Below are 13,418 nucleotides of genomic sequence, written 5' to 3'. Positions count from 1 at the left end.
TTAGGTAGCCTCATCCACCAGAGGGCAGACAGCAGAAGCAAGAAGAACTACAGTCCTGCAGCCTGTGGAACAAAAACCACATTCACAGAAAGATAGACAAGATGAAAAGGCAGAGGGCTATGTGCCAGATGAAGAAACAAGATAAAACCCCAGAAAAACAACTAAATGAAGTGGAGATAGGCAACCTTCCAGAAAAAGAATTCAGAATAATGATAGTGAAGATGATCCACGACCTCGGAAAAAGAATGGAGGCAAAGATCGAGAAGATGCAAGAAATGTTTAACAAAGACCTAGAAGAATTAAAGAACAGAGATGAACAATACAATAACTGAAATGAAAATTACACTAGAAGGAATCAATAGCAGAATAACTGAGGCAGAAGAATGGATAAGTGACGTGGAAGACAGAATGGTGGAATTCACTGCTGCGGAACAGAATAAAGAAAAAAGAATGAAAAGAAACGAAGACAGCCTAAGAGACCTCTGGGACAACTTTAAACGCACCAACATTCACATTATAGTTGTCCCAGAAGGAGAAGAGAGAGAGAAAAAGGAGCTGAGAAAATATTTGAAGAGATTATAGTTGAACACTTCCCTAACATGGGAAAGGAAATAGCCACCCAAGTCCAAGAAGTACAGCAAGTCCTGTACAGGATAAACCCAAGGAGAAACACGCCAAGACACATAGTCATCAAATTGGCAAAAATTAAAGGCAAACAAAAATTATTGAAAACAGTAAGGGAAAAATGACAAATAACATAAAAGGGAACTGCCATAAGGTTAACAGCTGATTTCTCAGCAGAAACACTACAATCCAGAAGGGAGTGGCACGATATACTTAAAGTGCTGAAAGGGAAGAACCTACAACCAAGATTACTCTACCCGGCAAGAATCTCATTCAGATTCGATGGAGAAATCAAAAGCTTTACAGACAAGCAAAAGCTAAGAGAATTCAGCACCACCAAACCAGCTGTACAACAAATGCTAAAGGAACTTCTCTAAGTGGGAAACACAAGAGAATAAAAGGACCTACAAAAACCCAAAACAGTTAAGAAAATGGTCATAGGAACATACATATCGATAATTACCTTAAACATGAATGGATTAAATGCTCCAAACAAAAGACACAGGCTTGCTGAATGGATACAAAAACAAGACCCATATATATGCTGTCAACAAGAGACCCACTTCAGACCTAGGGACACGTACAGACAGAAAGTGAGGGGCTAGAAAAAGATATTGCATGCAAATGGTAATCAAAAGAAAGCTGGAGTAGCAGTACTCATATCAGAGAAAATAGACTTTAAAACAAAGACTATTACAAGAGACAAGGAAGGACACTACATAATGATCAAGGGATCAATCCAAGTAGAAGATATAACAATTATAAGTATATATGCACCCAACATAGGAGCACCTCAATATATAAGGCAACTGCTAACAGCTATAAAAGAGGAAATCGACAGTAACACAATAATAGTGGGGGACTTTAACACCTCACTTACACCAATGGACAGATCATCCAAAATGAAAATAAATAAGGAAACAGAAGCTTTAAATGACACAATAGACCAGATAGATTTAATTGATATTTATAGGACATTGCATCCAAAAAACAGCAGATTACACTTTCTTAAGTGTGCATGGAACATTCTCCAGGATAGATCACATCTTGGGTCACAAATGAAGCCTCAGTAAATTTCAGAAAATCGAAATCATATCAAGCAACTTTTCTGACCACTATGCTATGAGATTAGAAATGAATTACAGGGAAAAAACGTAAAAAACACAAACACATGGAGGCTGAACACTATGTTACTAAATAACCAAGAGATCACTGAAGAAATCAAAGAGGAAATCAAAACATACCTAGAGACAACTGACAATGAAAACACAACAATCCAAAACCTATGGGATGCAGCAAAAGCAGTTCTAAGAGGGAAGTTTATAGCTATACAAGCCTACCTCAAGAAGCAAGAAAAATCTCAAATAAATAATCTAACCTTACACCTAAAGGAACTAGAGAAAGAAAAACAAACAAAACCCAAAGTTAGCAGAAGATAAGAAATCATAAAGATCAGAGCAGAAATAAATGAAATAGAAACAAAGAAAACAATAGCAAAGATCAGTAAAACTAAAAGCTGGTTCTATGAGAAGATAAACAAAATTGATAAACCATTAGCCAGACTCATCAACAAAAAGAGGGAGCAGACTCAAATCAATAAAATGAGAAATGGAAAAGAAGAATTTACAACAGACACAGCAGAAATACAAAGCATCCTAAGAGACTACTACAAGCAACTGTATGCCAGTAAAATGGACAACTTGGAAGAAATGGACAAATTCTTAGAAAGGTATAACATTCCAAGACTGAACCAGGATGAAATAGAAAATATGAACAGACCAATCATAAGAAATGAAAGTGAAACTGTGATTAAAAATCTTCCAACAAACAAAAGTCCAGTACCAGATGGCTTCACAGGTGAATTCTATCAAACATTTAGAGAAGAGCTAACACACATCCTTCTCAAACTCTTCCAAAACATTGCAGAGGAAGGAACACTCCCAAACTCATTCTATTAGGCCACCATCAGCCTGATACGAAAACTAAAGATACTACAAAAAAAGAAAATTACAGCCCAATATCACTGATGAATATAGATGCAAAAATCCTCAACAAAATACTGGCAAACAGAATCCAACAACACATTAAAAGTACCATATACTATGATCAAGTGGGATTTATCCCAGGGATGCAAGGATTCTTCAGTATATGCACATCTATCAATGTGATACACCATAGTAACAAATTGAAGAATAAAAACCATATGATCATCTCAATAGATGCAGAAAAACTTTGGACAAAATTCAACACCCATTTTTGATAAAAAAAAAAAAACTCTCCAGAAGAGCTTCCCTGATGGCGCAGTGGTTGAGAGTCCGCCTGCCGATGCAGGGGACACGGGTTCGTGCCCCGGTCCGGGAAGATCCCACATGCCGCGGAGTGGCTAGGCCTGTGAGCGATGGCCACTGAGCCTGAGCGTCCAGAGCCTGTGCTCCGCAACGGAAGAGGCCACAACAGTGAGAGGCCCGCGTACCGAAAAAAAAAAAAAAACTCTCCAGAAAGTGAGCATAGAGGGAACCTACCTCAACATAATAAAGGCCATATATGACAGACCCACAGCAAACATCATTCTCAATGGTGAAAACATGAAAGCATTTCCTCTAAGATCAGGAACAAGACAAGGATGTCCACTGTCACTGCTATTATTCAACATAGTTTGGGAAGTCCTAGCCATGGCAATCAGAGAAGAAAAAGAGATAAAAAGAATACAGATGGGAAAAGAAGAAGTAAAACTGTCACTGTTTGCAGATGACATGATACTATACATAGAGAATCCTAAAGATGCCACCAGAAAACTACTAGAGCTAATCAATGAATTTGGTAAAGTTGCAGGATACAAACTTAATGCACAGAAATCTCTTGCATTCCTATACACTAATGATGAAAAATCTGAAAGAAATTAAGGAAACACTCCCATTTACCACTGCAACAAAAAGAATAAAATACCTAGGAATAAACCTACCTAAGGAGACAAAAGACCTGTATGCAGAAAACTATAAGGCACTGATGAAAGAAATTAAAGATGATACCAACAGATAGAGAGATATAGCATGTTCTTGGATTGGAAGAATCAATATTGTGAAAATGACTATACTACCCAAAGCAATCTACAGATTCAATGCAATCCTTATCAAATTACCAATGGCATTTTTTATGGAACTAGAACAAAAAATCTTTAAATTTGTATGGAGACACAAAAGACGCCGAATAGCCAAAGCAGTCTTGAGGGAAAAAAATGGAGCTGGAGGAATCAGACTCCCTGACATCAGACTATACTACAAAGCTACAGTAATCAAGACAATATGGTACCGGCACAAAAACAGAAACATAGCTCAATGAAACAAGATAGAAAGCCCAGAGGTAAACCCACACACCTATGGTCAACTAATCTATGACAAAGGAGGCAAGGATATACAATGAAGAAAAGACAGCCTCTTCAATAAGTGGTGCTGGGAAAACTGGACAACTACATATAAAAGAAAGAAATTAGAACACTCCCTAACACCATACACAAAAATAAACTCAAAATGGATTAGAGACCTAAATGTAAGACGGGACACTATAAAACTCTTAGAGGAAGACATAGGAAGAACACTCTTTGACATAAAGCAAGCTCTATGTTGATCCACCTCCTTGAGTAATGGAAATAGAAACAAAAATAAACAAATGGGACCTAATGAAACTTCAAAGCTTTTGCACAGCAAAGGAAACCATAAACAAGATGAAAAGACAACCCTCAGAATGGGAGAAAATATTTGCAAACGAATCAACAGACATAGGATTTATCTCCAAAATATATAAACAGCTCATACAGCTCAATATTAAAAAAACAAACCACCCAATCCAAAAATGGGCAGAAGACCTAAATAGACATTTCTCCAAAGAAGACATACAGATGGCCAAGATGCACATGAAAAGCTGCTCAACATCACTAATTATTAGAGAAATTCAAATCAAAACCAGTTAGAATGGGCACCATCAGAAAATCTACAAACAATGACTGCTGGAGAGGGTGTGGAGAAAAGGGAACCCTCTTGCACTGTTGGTGGGAATGTAAACTGATTCAGCCACTATGGAGAACAGTATGGAGGTTCCTTTAAGAACTAAAAATAGAATTACCATATGGTCTAGCAATCCCACTACTGGGCATATACCCAGAGAAAACCACAATTCAAAAAGACACATGCACCCCAATGTTCATTGCAGCACTACTTACAATAGCCAGGTCATGGAAGCAACCTAAATGCCCAGCGACAGACAAATATGTAAAGAAGATGTGGTACATATATGCAATGGAATATTACTCAGCCATAAAAAGGAACGAAATTGGGTCATTTGTTGAGATGTGGATGGATCTAGAGACTGTTATACAGAGTGAAGTAAGTCAGAAAAAAACAAATATCATATATTAACACATATATGTGGAACCTAGAAAAATTGTACAGATGAACCCGTTTGCAGGGCAGAAATCGAGACACAGATGTAGAGAACAAACGTATGGACACCAAGGGGGAAAGCGGCGGGTTGGGGGAGGGATTGTGGTGGTGGTATGAGTTGGGAGATTGGGATTGACGTGTATACACTGATGTGTATAAAATGGATGGCTAATAAGAACCTGCTGTATAAAAAGAAAATAGAGAAAATCTATTTATTAGGTTTATAGATGTGTGTAATTAAAAAAAACACTACTGTTACCTTGAAAAAAAGATATATAAGAAAATCGCTGATTGTTAGTGTTGGTGTTTTATTCAGTAAAATAACCAAACTCTTACTGCTTTTCATAGTTTAACAGTTAATTCTCTTGGCTTATAGCTAGTATTGAAAAATCACAATCCCTCTCTCAGATTCCAGACCTGAGCCAGTCTTAGACCCAGATTCTATCAAATACAGTGGAGTCTATGACCTCTTGAGGATAGAAACTATAATGCCATGGGAAGAGTTACATAGCAGCAAATTTTTTCAGTCTTCCCACAGAGTGACCTATGGCTGGGATATTCCTTTGAAGGGATAGGAAGAGTTATTGCATCTTGCACGTGACATGTAACATTCTATTATATACTACAGTATCTTTGGAAATAAAAAATAAAACTATAATTATTTGTAAAAAAAAAAAAAAAGACCTCTGATGCTAATGGCTGGAGCACTAAGTAGAGACGAACTCTGTAAATAGCTTATTATTATAAATCCAACTACAGCTCTTATCTCTGTAAGAAGAGGGACCTCCAGTCAAGTGGGTCTATACTATGTCATAAAGGGGGCCGTGTACATGGTCTGTCTGCTGAGGGCAGCACAATCTCAATGCCCAACTGTCAGTTTGGAGTCCTCTATTTTATGTGTTTGTGTAGAACTATACCCTGTGGCACTGAGGGGGCACGAGTGTGGTAGCTCTTAACTGGATATTTTATGAAGCTAATATATCAATGAGTGACCAAACCCACATGAATTACAGTTTACCAAATGTTTTTTTTAAGCATATGCATATATATATATATATATATATATATATATGCATGTGGTTAAAAAGCAGCAAATGCTAGAGTACATTTGGTTTGACTCCAATCTTCCTCCGCAAATGAATAGGTAGAGCCTTTGGCTACGTCACACCTTGAAGTACAGGTACTCTATCAACTCTTACTCTGCCCTAGTTATTACTGGCTAAACAGCCACCGCATGGGCCCATGCAACACTGGGTCAGTACAAAGTCTCACTGGGCTCACAGCTCTGCAAAATGCCTCTCCTGGCCCCTTGTGCAGTGGCATCTTTGATTTCCATCTCTCTGTGAAGCTTCTGGTCCGTGTTGCTATCCTGCAGTTCTTATGAACCATAGTGGATTTTGTAGAGAAAAGAGCCATTTCCAAGGTGAACGCGATGGAAGATGCTTGCCCTGTGAGGCATTAGTGTAGCGCTCTCAGACTCTTCCTTCCAGCTGTAAGAGATGGGATCGTATTATTTTGAAATGGGCTAAATATAAATGAGGCTGCCGGCCTATGGCTGCCTTCCGTGACCTCTGCTTACTCCCATCGTATAAACAATATAGGCAGTTTTGAGTCAAATCTCAAAAGCTCAGAGAGAAAGTCATCAAACAAAACAAAGACAAGCCTTTCCATGAGAAATGCTACTCTGTTTTAGCCCTCTGGTTTTCTCTGAATGTGAGATTTGTCCTGTTTTTTTTCAGCTAGAAGCAATTGGTCCCACCTCAGGAGACTCCTTTGTGTGCTACCCATCTCTCTTTCCTGGCCCCTGCTTCTGACTCTCCCTGAAGTAGGACAAGCTCTCTGAGGGCAGGAGCCATGTTCCCAAGGCTCTTAGTGCAGTGGCTGGTCCAGAGCAGGCACCTGTCAGCCACAGGGACAGAATGTTTGTAGAAGAGACCTGCCAACAAGCGGAGGTCCACAGGGGAGAACATAGAGGCCATCAGAATCCCTTCCCCCTAGCCAAGGAAAGGAGAAGAGGGAGTTAATGCTTGGGCTCTTAGAGTAGAAAGAAAATGATACAGCAGCCAGGCTGTGCAACTGGTAACCACTGTGTCCAGAATTTGTCTAGATCTAGAATGTTTAAGGGAGAGAAGAGAAGAGAGGAGAGGAAAAAGTAAAAAGGATTTACCTCTAGCCTGGTCTGCCACTTGAAAGAGTCACAATTGTTAAACAGTCCTTTTGCCCAAATTACAGCATCCCAAGAAATGCAAGAAAGATGCTGTGCTCCCTCTTCCTTTGAGTGTCTGTTATTTTTTTTTAATTTATTTTTTTTTGTTTATTTTTTGGCTGCGTCGGTCTTAGTTGCGCCATGCGGGATCTTCACTGAGGCATGCAGAATCTTTTGTTGCAGCGCCCGGGCTTCTCTCTAGTTGTGGCGTGTGGGTTTTCTCTTCTCTAGTTGTGGTATGTGGGCTCTAGAACACTTGGACTCTGCAGTTGTGGCACATGGGCTCCAGAGCGCGTGGGCTCTGCAGTTGGCAGCACACAGGCTCTCTAGTTGAGGCACGCGAGCTCAGTAGTAGTGGCCTGCGGGCTTAGGTGCCCCATGGCGTGTGGGATCTTAGTTCCCCGACCAGGGCTAGAACCTGTGTCCCTTGCACTGGAAGGCGGATTCTTTACCACTGGACAGTCAGGGAAGTCCCGAGGTTTGTTATTTAAATGACAGGCCTGCTGCCCCCATCTTCCTGGCACAGATTATGTGAGTACGAAATAAACAAGTTCGTGCCATTCTCTCCTTCATTCAGTCTTTCTGTGACTCCCCTCTTCTCACACTCACCCCACATTCACACCAGTGGAAGGAAAGGCTATCTGGTGCTAAGGGCCATTTCTTGACACTGAATCCAGCTATTGCTGAGAATTAGAGCCAGGATAAACACATTAGCCCATTTTCCACCTTCAACTTCAAATGCTTGGTAAGAAAGCATCAAATAGAATCTCTCTGAGAGCAATTTATAAGGTGGCTGGTAAGAGCTGGAGATCCAGCCTTGCAGGGAATTTGTTTCCAGGTAAGTTGATACCCGGGCTATTTATTGGGGTGTATTCCCGCCAAAGTCGGCATTTGAAAATCCAGTGAGAAATTCGTGCTGGAAAACGTGAATTAAATAGCTCTTAGGCTACTTCTTGGCATTTGGGATTTTGCGTAGCGAGTTGATTCAGTATGTAAAAGTCTCAGATTTTCTCACTTATCATGAGCTGGTTGGGCCTGCCACTGCTGCTGGTCCTGAATTAACATGGTACAACGTGTGGGCCTGGACACAAACCCACCGCCACCACTGAGATCCTTCAAAACGTTGGAGTTTCCCTGAAGATAAGGAGCGCATCTGGGCTCAGCAGTTGAAGTTTTGACTTGAATGTTTGCCACTTCTTATCTTTTAGTAATTTTTCCTTCAGAAAGGTCCAAATGAGATAACCTCATTTGGATAAGTGAGGCCTATGGTATAAAGAAAGAGACAGTTATTACAAAATATTCTTCCAAGAACTCAGTTTAGTTGGTTAATACCATAGTTCTTCATGTCAGCTTACTTCATTATTGTTTCCTGGGCTTGTTATTTTTATCCTGTTGTGACACAGGCTTTATATATGATGAGAGACACCAGGGAATTCAAAGTAGGCAAGTGAGCAGAGGAAAGGTATGTAAGTGATGACTGGGCAGGGCAGCAGAGGTGATGATGTGAAGGAGAGTGAGTGAAGGACTTAGACTTTCTTTGTAGGGTTTCCTACGTTTATGTGAAATGAGTCAACCCTCCTGGCCCACCATCCACCATGATGTTTACAATAGACACTGCACATCAGCAGGTGTTTTTAAACGTTCATCTCATGTATAGCCACCCAACTGATGACCCCTAAGCTTCTTCAAGAGATCGCCGAGAAGAGACATTAATATAAGAATGTAAAGTCATGAAGGTTTGGGCTGGACAACTGTGGGGATTTGATCTATTGGTGGGTTCTTATTGCTTACGGTTTTAAGACAAGGTCCCTGTTCCGGAGAGTGGGAGTGAGTTATGGGTCATGAGAGGGAAGCTGCAGAGAGGCAGGAAGCGAATATCGCCACTCCCATTGTCTGAGCCCATGGAGGAGAGCGTGGACTTTCCATGGCCTCCTTTCACGACCTGACTTGTCCATGGTGTGAAGCAAGAGGGCAGGCAGGCCACTGTCCATCTGTGCTGTGATGCGGAGCCGTCTGGGGATGAGATGTAGAGGGGAACGCCTAGAACTTATTCCTCTCTTCTCCGCCTTCCTTGTCCTCAAACCTAGCCTTTCCTGGTTTCTAATCAAATCTAGTCATGACTTAGCCACGGTCAGCTTTTACTCAGGTGACAGGGAGGTCAGCAGACTATACTTCATCTTGGACCATCAGGGAGCCTTGTTCTGGACGTTTCACAGGTCCAAGGCCTGGTCTGTCTGGCCTGCAGATCTGGAACCTCAATAGTCAGCAGTTCTGGAATAAAGACCCACACTCTCAGACACAAGTGAAACTCACCTGTGGCAGAGAGCCAACAGGTCAATTTATGGTGTGGAATGAACCTTCCTAATAATCAGTGCATTTGCTATTTGCAATGCTCTGTCCAAGTGTCAGGGTACATAGCAGAGAGGACTAGTCATCACAATTAGCGGCTGTCACATAAAAAAGGATCAAGGGAAAGGCGTTTAATCAGGCTGCATTATAACCTGCCGTCATCCTCAGATTTCTGAAACGCTCATCCTTTCCAATGCCCAAATGTTTGAAACTGTCAGACACAGGATTCCTCTTCCTGCAGTGGTGGTGTTGCTGCCACCAACTCCATTTCTTTTTCTTTATTGTTTACCTGTGTCTTAGACCTTTGATCTGGGATTGGGGCTGGGCTACCGCTTTACGCTGTACATTCTGTTCTAGCTGGAAAGTCCTACAGACATGGCTTGTGTGCAGTGGTGCCCATTCATTAAACATAAATTAGCGACGTCCAACAGTGTCTTTTCAAAGACTGTTGAATGAGTCAAACCTTCCCTAGTTTTTCCCTTGAAGCGACGTTCATTACCCGATTTAGGGATAAAGGAAATAACTCAAGTTCTTGCTAAATTACAAAGCGGGCATGGCCATGGAAAATACTAGAAATAGTTTCTTTTCATAAAAGTAAAACCAAACTCATATCTTGGTAAGCCACTGGTGCTGGGTGCTTTGAATGGAAGCTCAGAGTGGCTAACACCTGTGTCTTATCACACAGGCCAGTGAAAGGCGCATTCACCTCGTCGTGTCCCGCCAGCATCGGCAGCGGAGTCCTGACATCTTTCAGGAAGCTGGCTGGAACAGCAGCGGCAGCTGGTCCCCAGGCCCAGGGGACAGGAGCAACACTCCCAAGGTGAGGCCCAGCCAGGGTATGTCCACAGCTCCTGCAAAGAGCTCTTTCTTGGGAAGGCTGCATACTTGAACATTTTTAAGTGTCACCTCTGTACTTCATCACTTAAACACTATTTGACTTGTCTTGTAAAATGGAAAGCCCCAAATCCCATCTTTGAGAACTGGTGAGATAACAGGTGTCTTTCATCCAAGCAGGAGAGAGGAAGGTGCATGAGAGTTTTGAAACCTGATCTTGAAAACCAGACCTCATATGGGGACCTAATTTCTAGCCTAAGCCAGATGGATGTCGTGTTTTTCCAACAGGCATTTTGTTTAAGGACTGCTCCCATTCACTTTGAAATGAAGCAAGAGGTTTGCTTGGTTTCTAGTTTTTGAAGTTCCCAGTCTGCCTGAAAATTAATGATTCCCCTTTAGGAAGTTTGTTTTTGCAAGAAGGACCCAGGAAGATAATAAAAACACTTGAAGTTCATGTAACATTAGGGAGCGGTGGGATTGGGACAAACCAGAGAGCATATGTCCTTCTGGCGTTAAATTCCAGAAAAATTTTAAAACACTGTGGATGAAGCGGAATGCATCTCTAGGCAGAATGCCTCCTTCAGGGCAGCAAAGTGTAGCCTATCTTTAAGTGAGGTGACTCAGTGCGATATGTCCTTCTGTCATGGCTTTTGTTAGAGGCAATACTGTAACCTCCCCATTTGGATGGGGATCTAAGCAGCACAAACTTTGTTTAGTGCAAATTCAGTGTCCTATAGCCTTAGCTTGGCATCCTGTTGTGATGGCAATGAGTTTCTAGCCATCATTCCTCCTGGGACCTGGTTTCATTAAATCACTTGTCACTAAAATCTTATAGGTAGCCCATTCTTCTTGCAACAGAGATTAAGGAATGCCTACATTCTACATAAGGCTGTGTTTCAGTTTGGAATAACTCATGAGTTTGAGTTTTTGAGCAGTGGATACAGAAACAGTACTCAAATTTTTGATTTTGGAATACCTCTGCTTTCTATACTGTTAACTGCACAGCCTACAAAGCTATACCACCTCTCCTTTCTCCAGCCAGCCAGACAGCCATGCCCCATAAATCCATAAATGTCAGGTTTATTTATGTCAGTAAACAATCTAGAAAAACCAAGTACCTCCTGCTAAAACCTTTTATGGATAAGGACTCCCTGGTGTCTTTTGGCTAATAAATACCATTAGTGTTTAAATTAAACCAATGGTATTTATTAATGGAAAACTAGCTTATTAGCTCAATTAATTAAAGTTTTAATCCGATTATAGTTGAGTTAATTAGACCATATTATATTCTGGTTCATTACACCGCTAAGAACGCAGCTTCCACCAGCACTGTGGGCTTTATATTCCCTTCCGCCTAACCATCATGAATCGTGGAAACAGCCGAGGTCATCTGAAAATATTTTTGCTGCAACCTCCTGTCATGTGTCCAGTTCCTGGAAAACATATATAACAGACTGGCCTAGTGGGAAACTGTCATTATTTTCATTTTAATGTATAGTTCTATCTGCCTTCTGAAATGTACACACACACACACACACACACACACACACACACACTGGCATATTTAAAACTAAACTAAGACACGTAGACATTTGATGATTTAGTTTTTTATGATCCTACTCAAGTTTTATTTAGGAAGCAACATGGCTTTTTGAAAGTAGGAGCTTAAATGATTCAAAGAAATACCAAAGGCGGCAAACCAAGATTTGTGAGACAGAGAAGTTTTTAGCCAATTGAAAAGTTAAAGAATGACAGGCATCAAATTTAGGAGTGTGGTTACCTCTGTGGGAGAGGAAAGGGAGCATGACCAGAGGAAAATCACAGAGGGACTTGAGCTGCACACAGAACCTGTATTTCTGATGCTGCGTTGCAGAGTACACGGGTAGGTCATTATGTTCATCTTTATACTTTTATTATACGTCTGAAATGTTTTCTTTTAAAAATCCAAAGCAAACATTCCATAACGTATTTTAAGAGCTGAATGATGAGTATACAGGTGCCCGTGATACTTTTTAATCAGTTTGAACTGTGTCATAAAAAATTATATTTTGAAACATTAGGGAATATTCTGAGGTCTCCACAGTAGGGAAGGGGGTGGGGACAGAACACGGGTGGAGAAGAAGATCTCTGTCGTATGTAGCTCTTCTTCTCCCAACCAAAGTTAGGCAACTCTGGGTGTGAAGGGTTCGGGGTGTCAAGGGATGATGACTGGGGTTTTTCTGTCCCTAACATGGATCTCTCTCTGGTGGGGAACCTAGTGGCTGTCAGAGGCACAGGACACCTTGATTTGGGGTAGCCCAGACATTCAAGCTGAGCCTGTACCTGCTCGACAAAACATCCCTGTGCTCAGTGCAGCAAGACTGCTTGGTAAGCACTGAGGAGGTGTGATGGAAAGACTCTGTCTCCAGGGACTTGTATCTGAAAGCATAGACAGCACATCTCTGCAGCCAGGAGGACATAGCTTTCAGCATTCAAATCTTATATGTCATGTATTTTATTTGACAGCGTTAAAGTTGGTTTGAGTTCTCTATTCAGTGAGACAAATTCTTTCTGGAATAATTGGGTAATTAATTCTTTCATGTGTGTTTTTCTGACCATCACCTGAAACTTGATAGAGTAATTTATATCACGTGTTTAAATGGTACCTCTAAACGCAGAGCGCGGTGTACAGGGGAGAGCAAGGATTTAGGGTCAGACATCCTAGGTTTCAGCACTCAATCTTTCTCCTGCCAGTTGTGATTCATTGATCAAATTTTTTTTAATGGTGAGCCTCGGTTTTCCTGGCCTGACACATGGAAGTAAACAACAAATAATTTTTTCTTTTCCTAAAGGAGTAGCTGTCCAGTCTGTACATTATTCAGGCAATATTTATTCATGACAAAATAATTAAGGCCTCAGTAACACGCCCTATTAACTGGAGTGGCAGGAGAGAAGCCAATGGAACTTCTGGAATATTTCATAGGATATGT

At 41.0% G+C, this 13,418-nt stretch overlaps 1 protein-coding gene across 3 annotated transcripts in view; it reads left to right on the top strand.

Annotated features, from left to right (window-relative positions):
• The window catches only part of LNX1 (ligand of numb-protein X 1), a gene marked incomplete at its 5' end in the record, with an annotated part of 137,037 nt that overhangs the window by 108,777 nt on the left and 14,842 nt on the right, over positions 1 to 13,418 (top strand). For all 3 annotated transcript variants that reach the window (XM_082838234.1, XM_082838236.1, XM_082838235.1), the window contains one exon: positions 10,301 to 10,435. In XM_082838234.1, coding sequence (XP_082694360.1) covers positions 10,301 to 10,435 — 135 coding nt within the window. The remainder of the gene's footprint in view (positions 1 to 10,300; positions 10,436 to 13,418) is intronic.

This window comes from Leucopleurus acutus (assembly GCF_964270905.1).
Source record: "Leucopleurus acutus genome assembly, chromosome: 4".
Classification (NCBI taxonomy): domain Eukaryota; kingdom Metazoa; phylum Chordata; class Mammalia; order Artiodactyla; family Delphinidae; genus Leucopleurus; species Leucopleurus acutus.
This window is presented reverse-complemented; position numbering and strand designations above follow the sequence as displayed.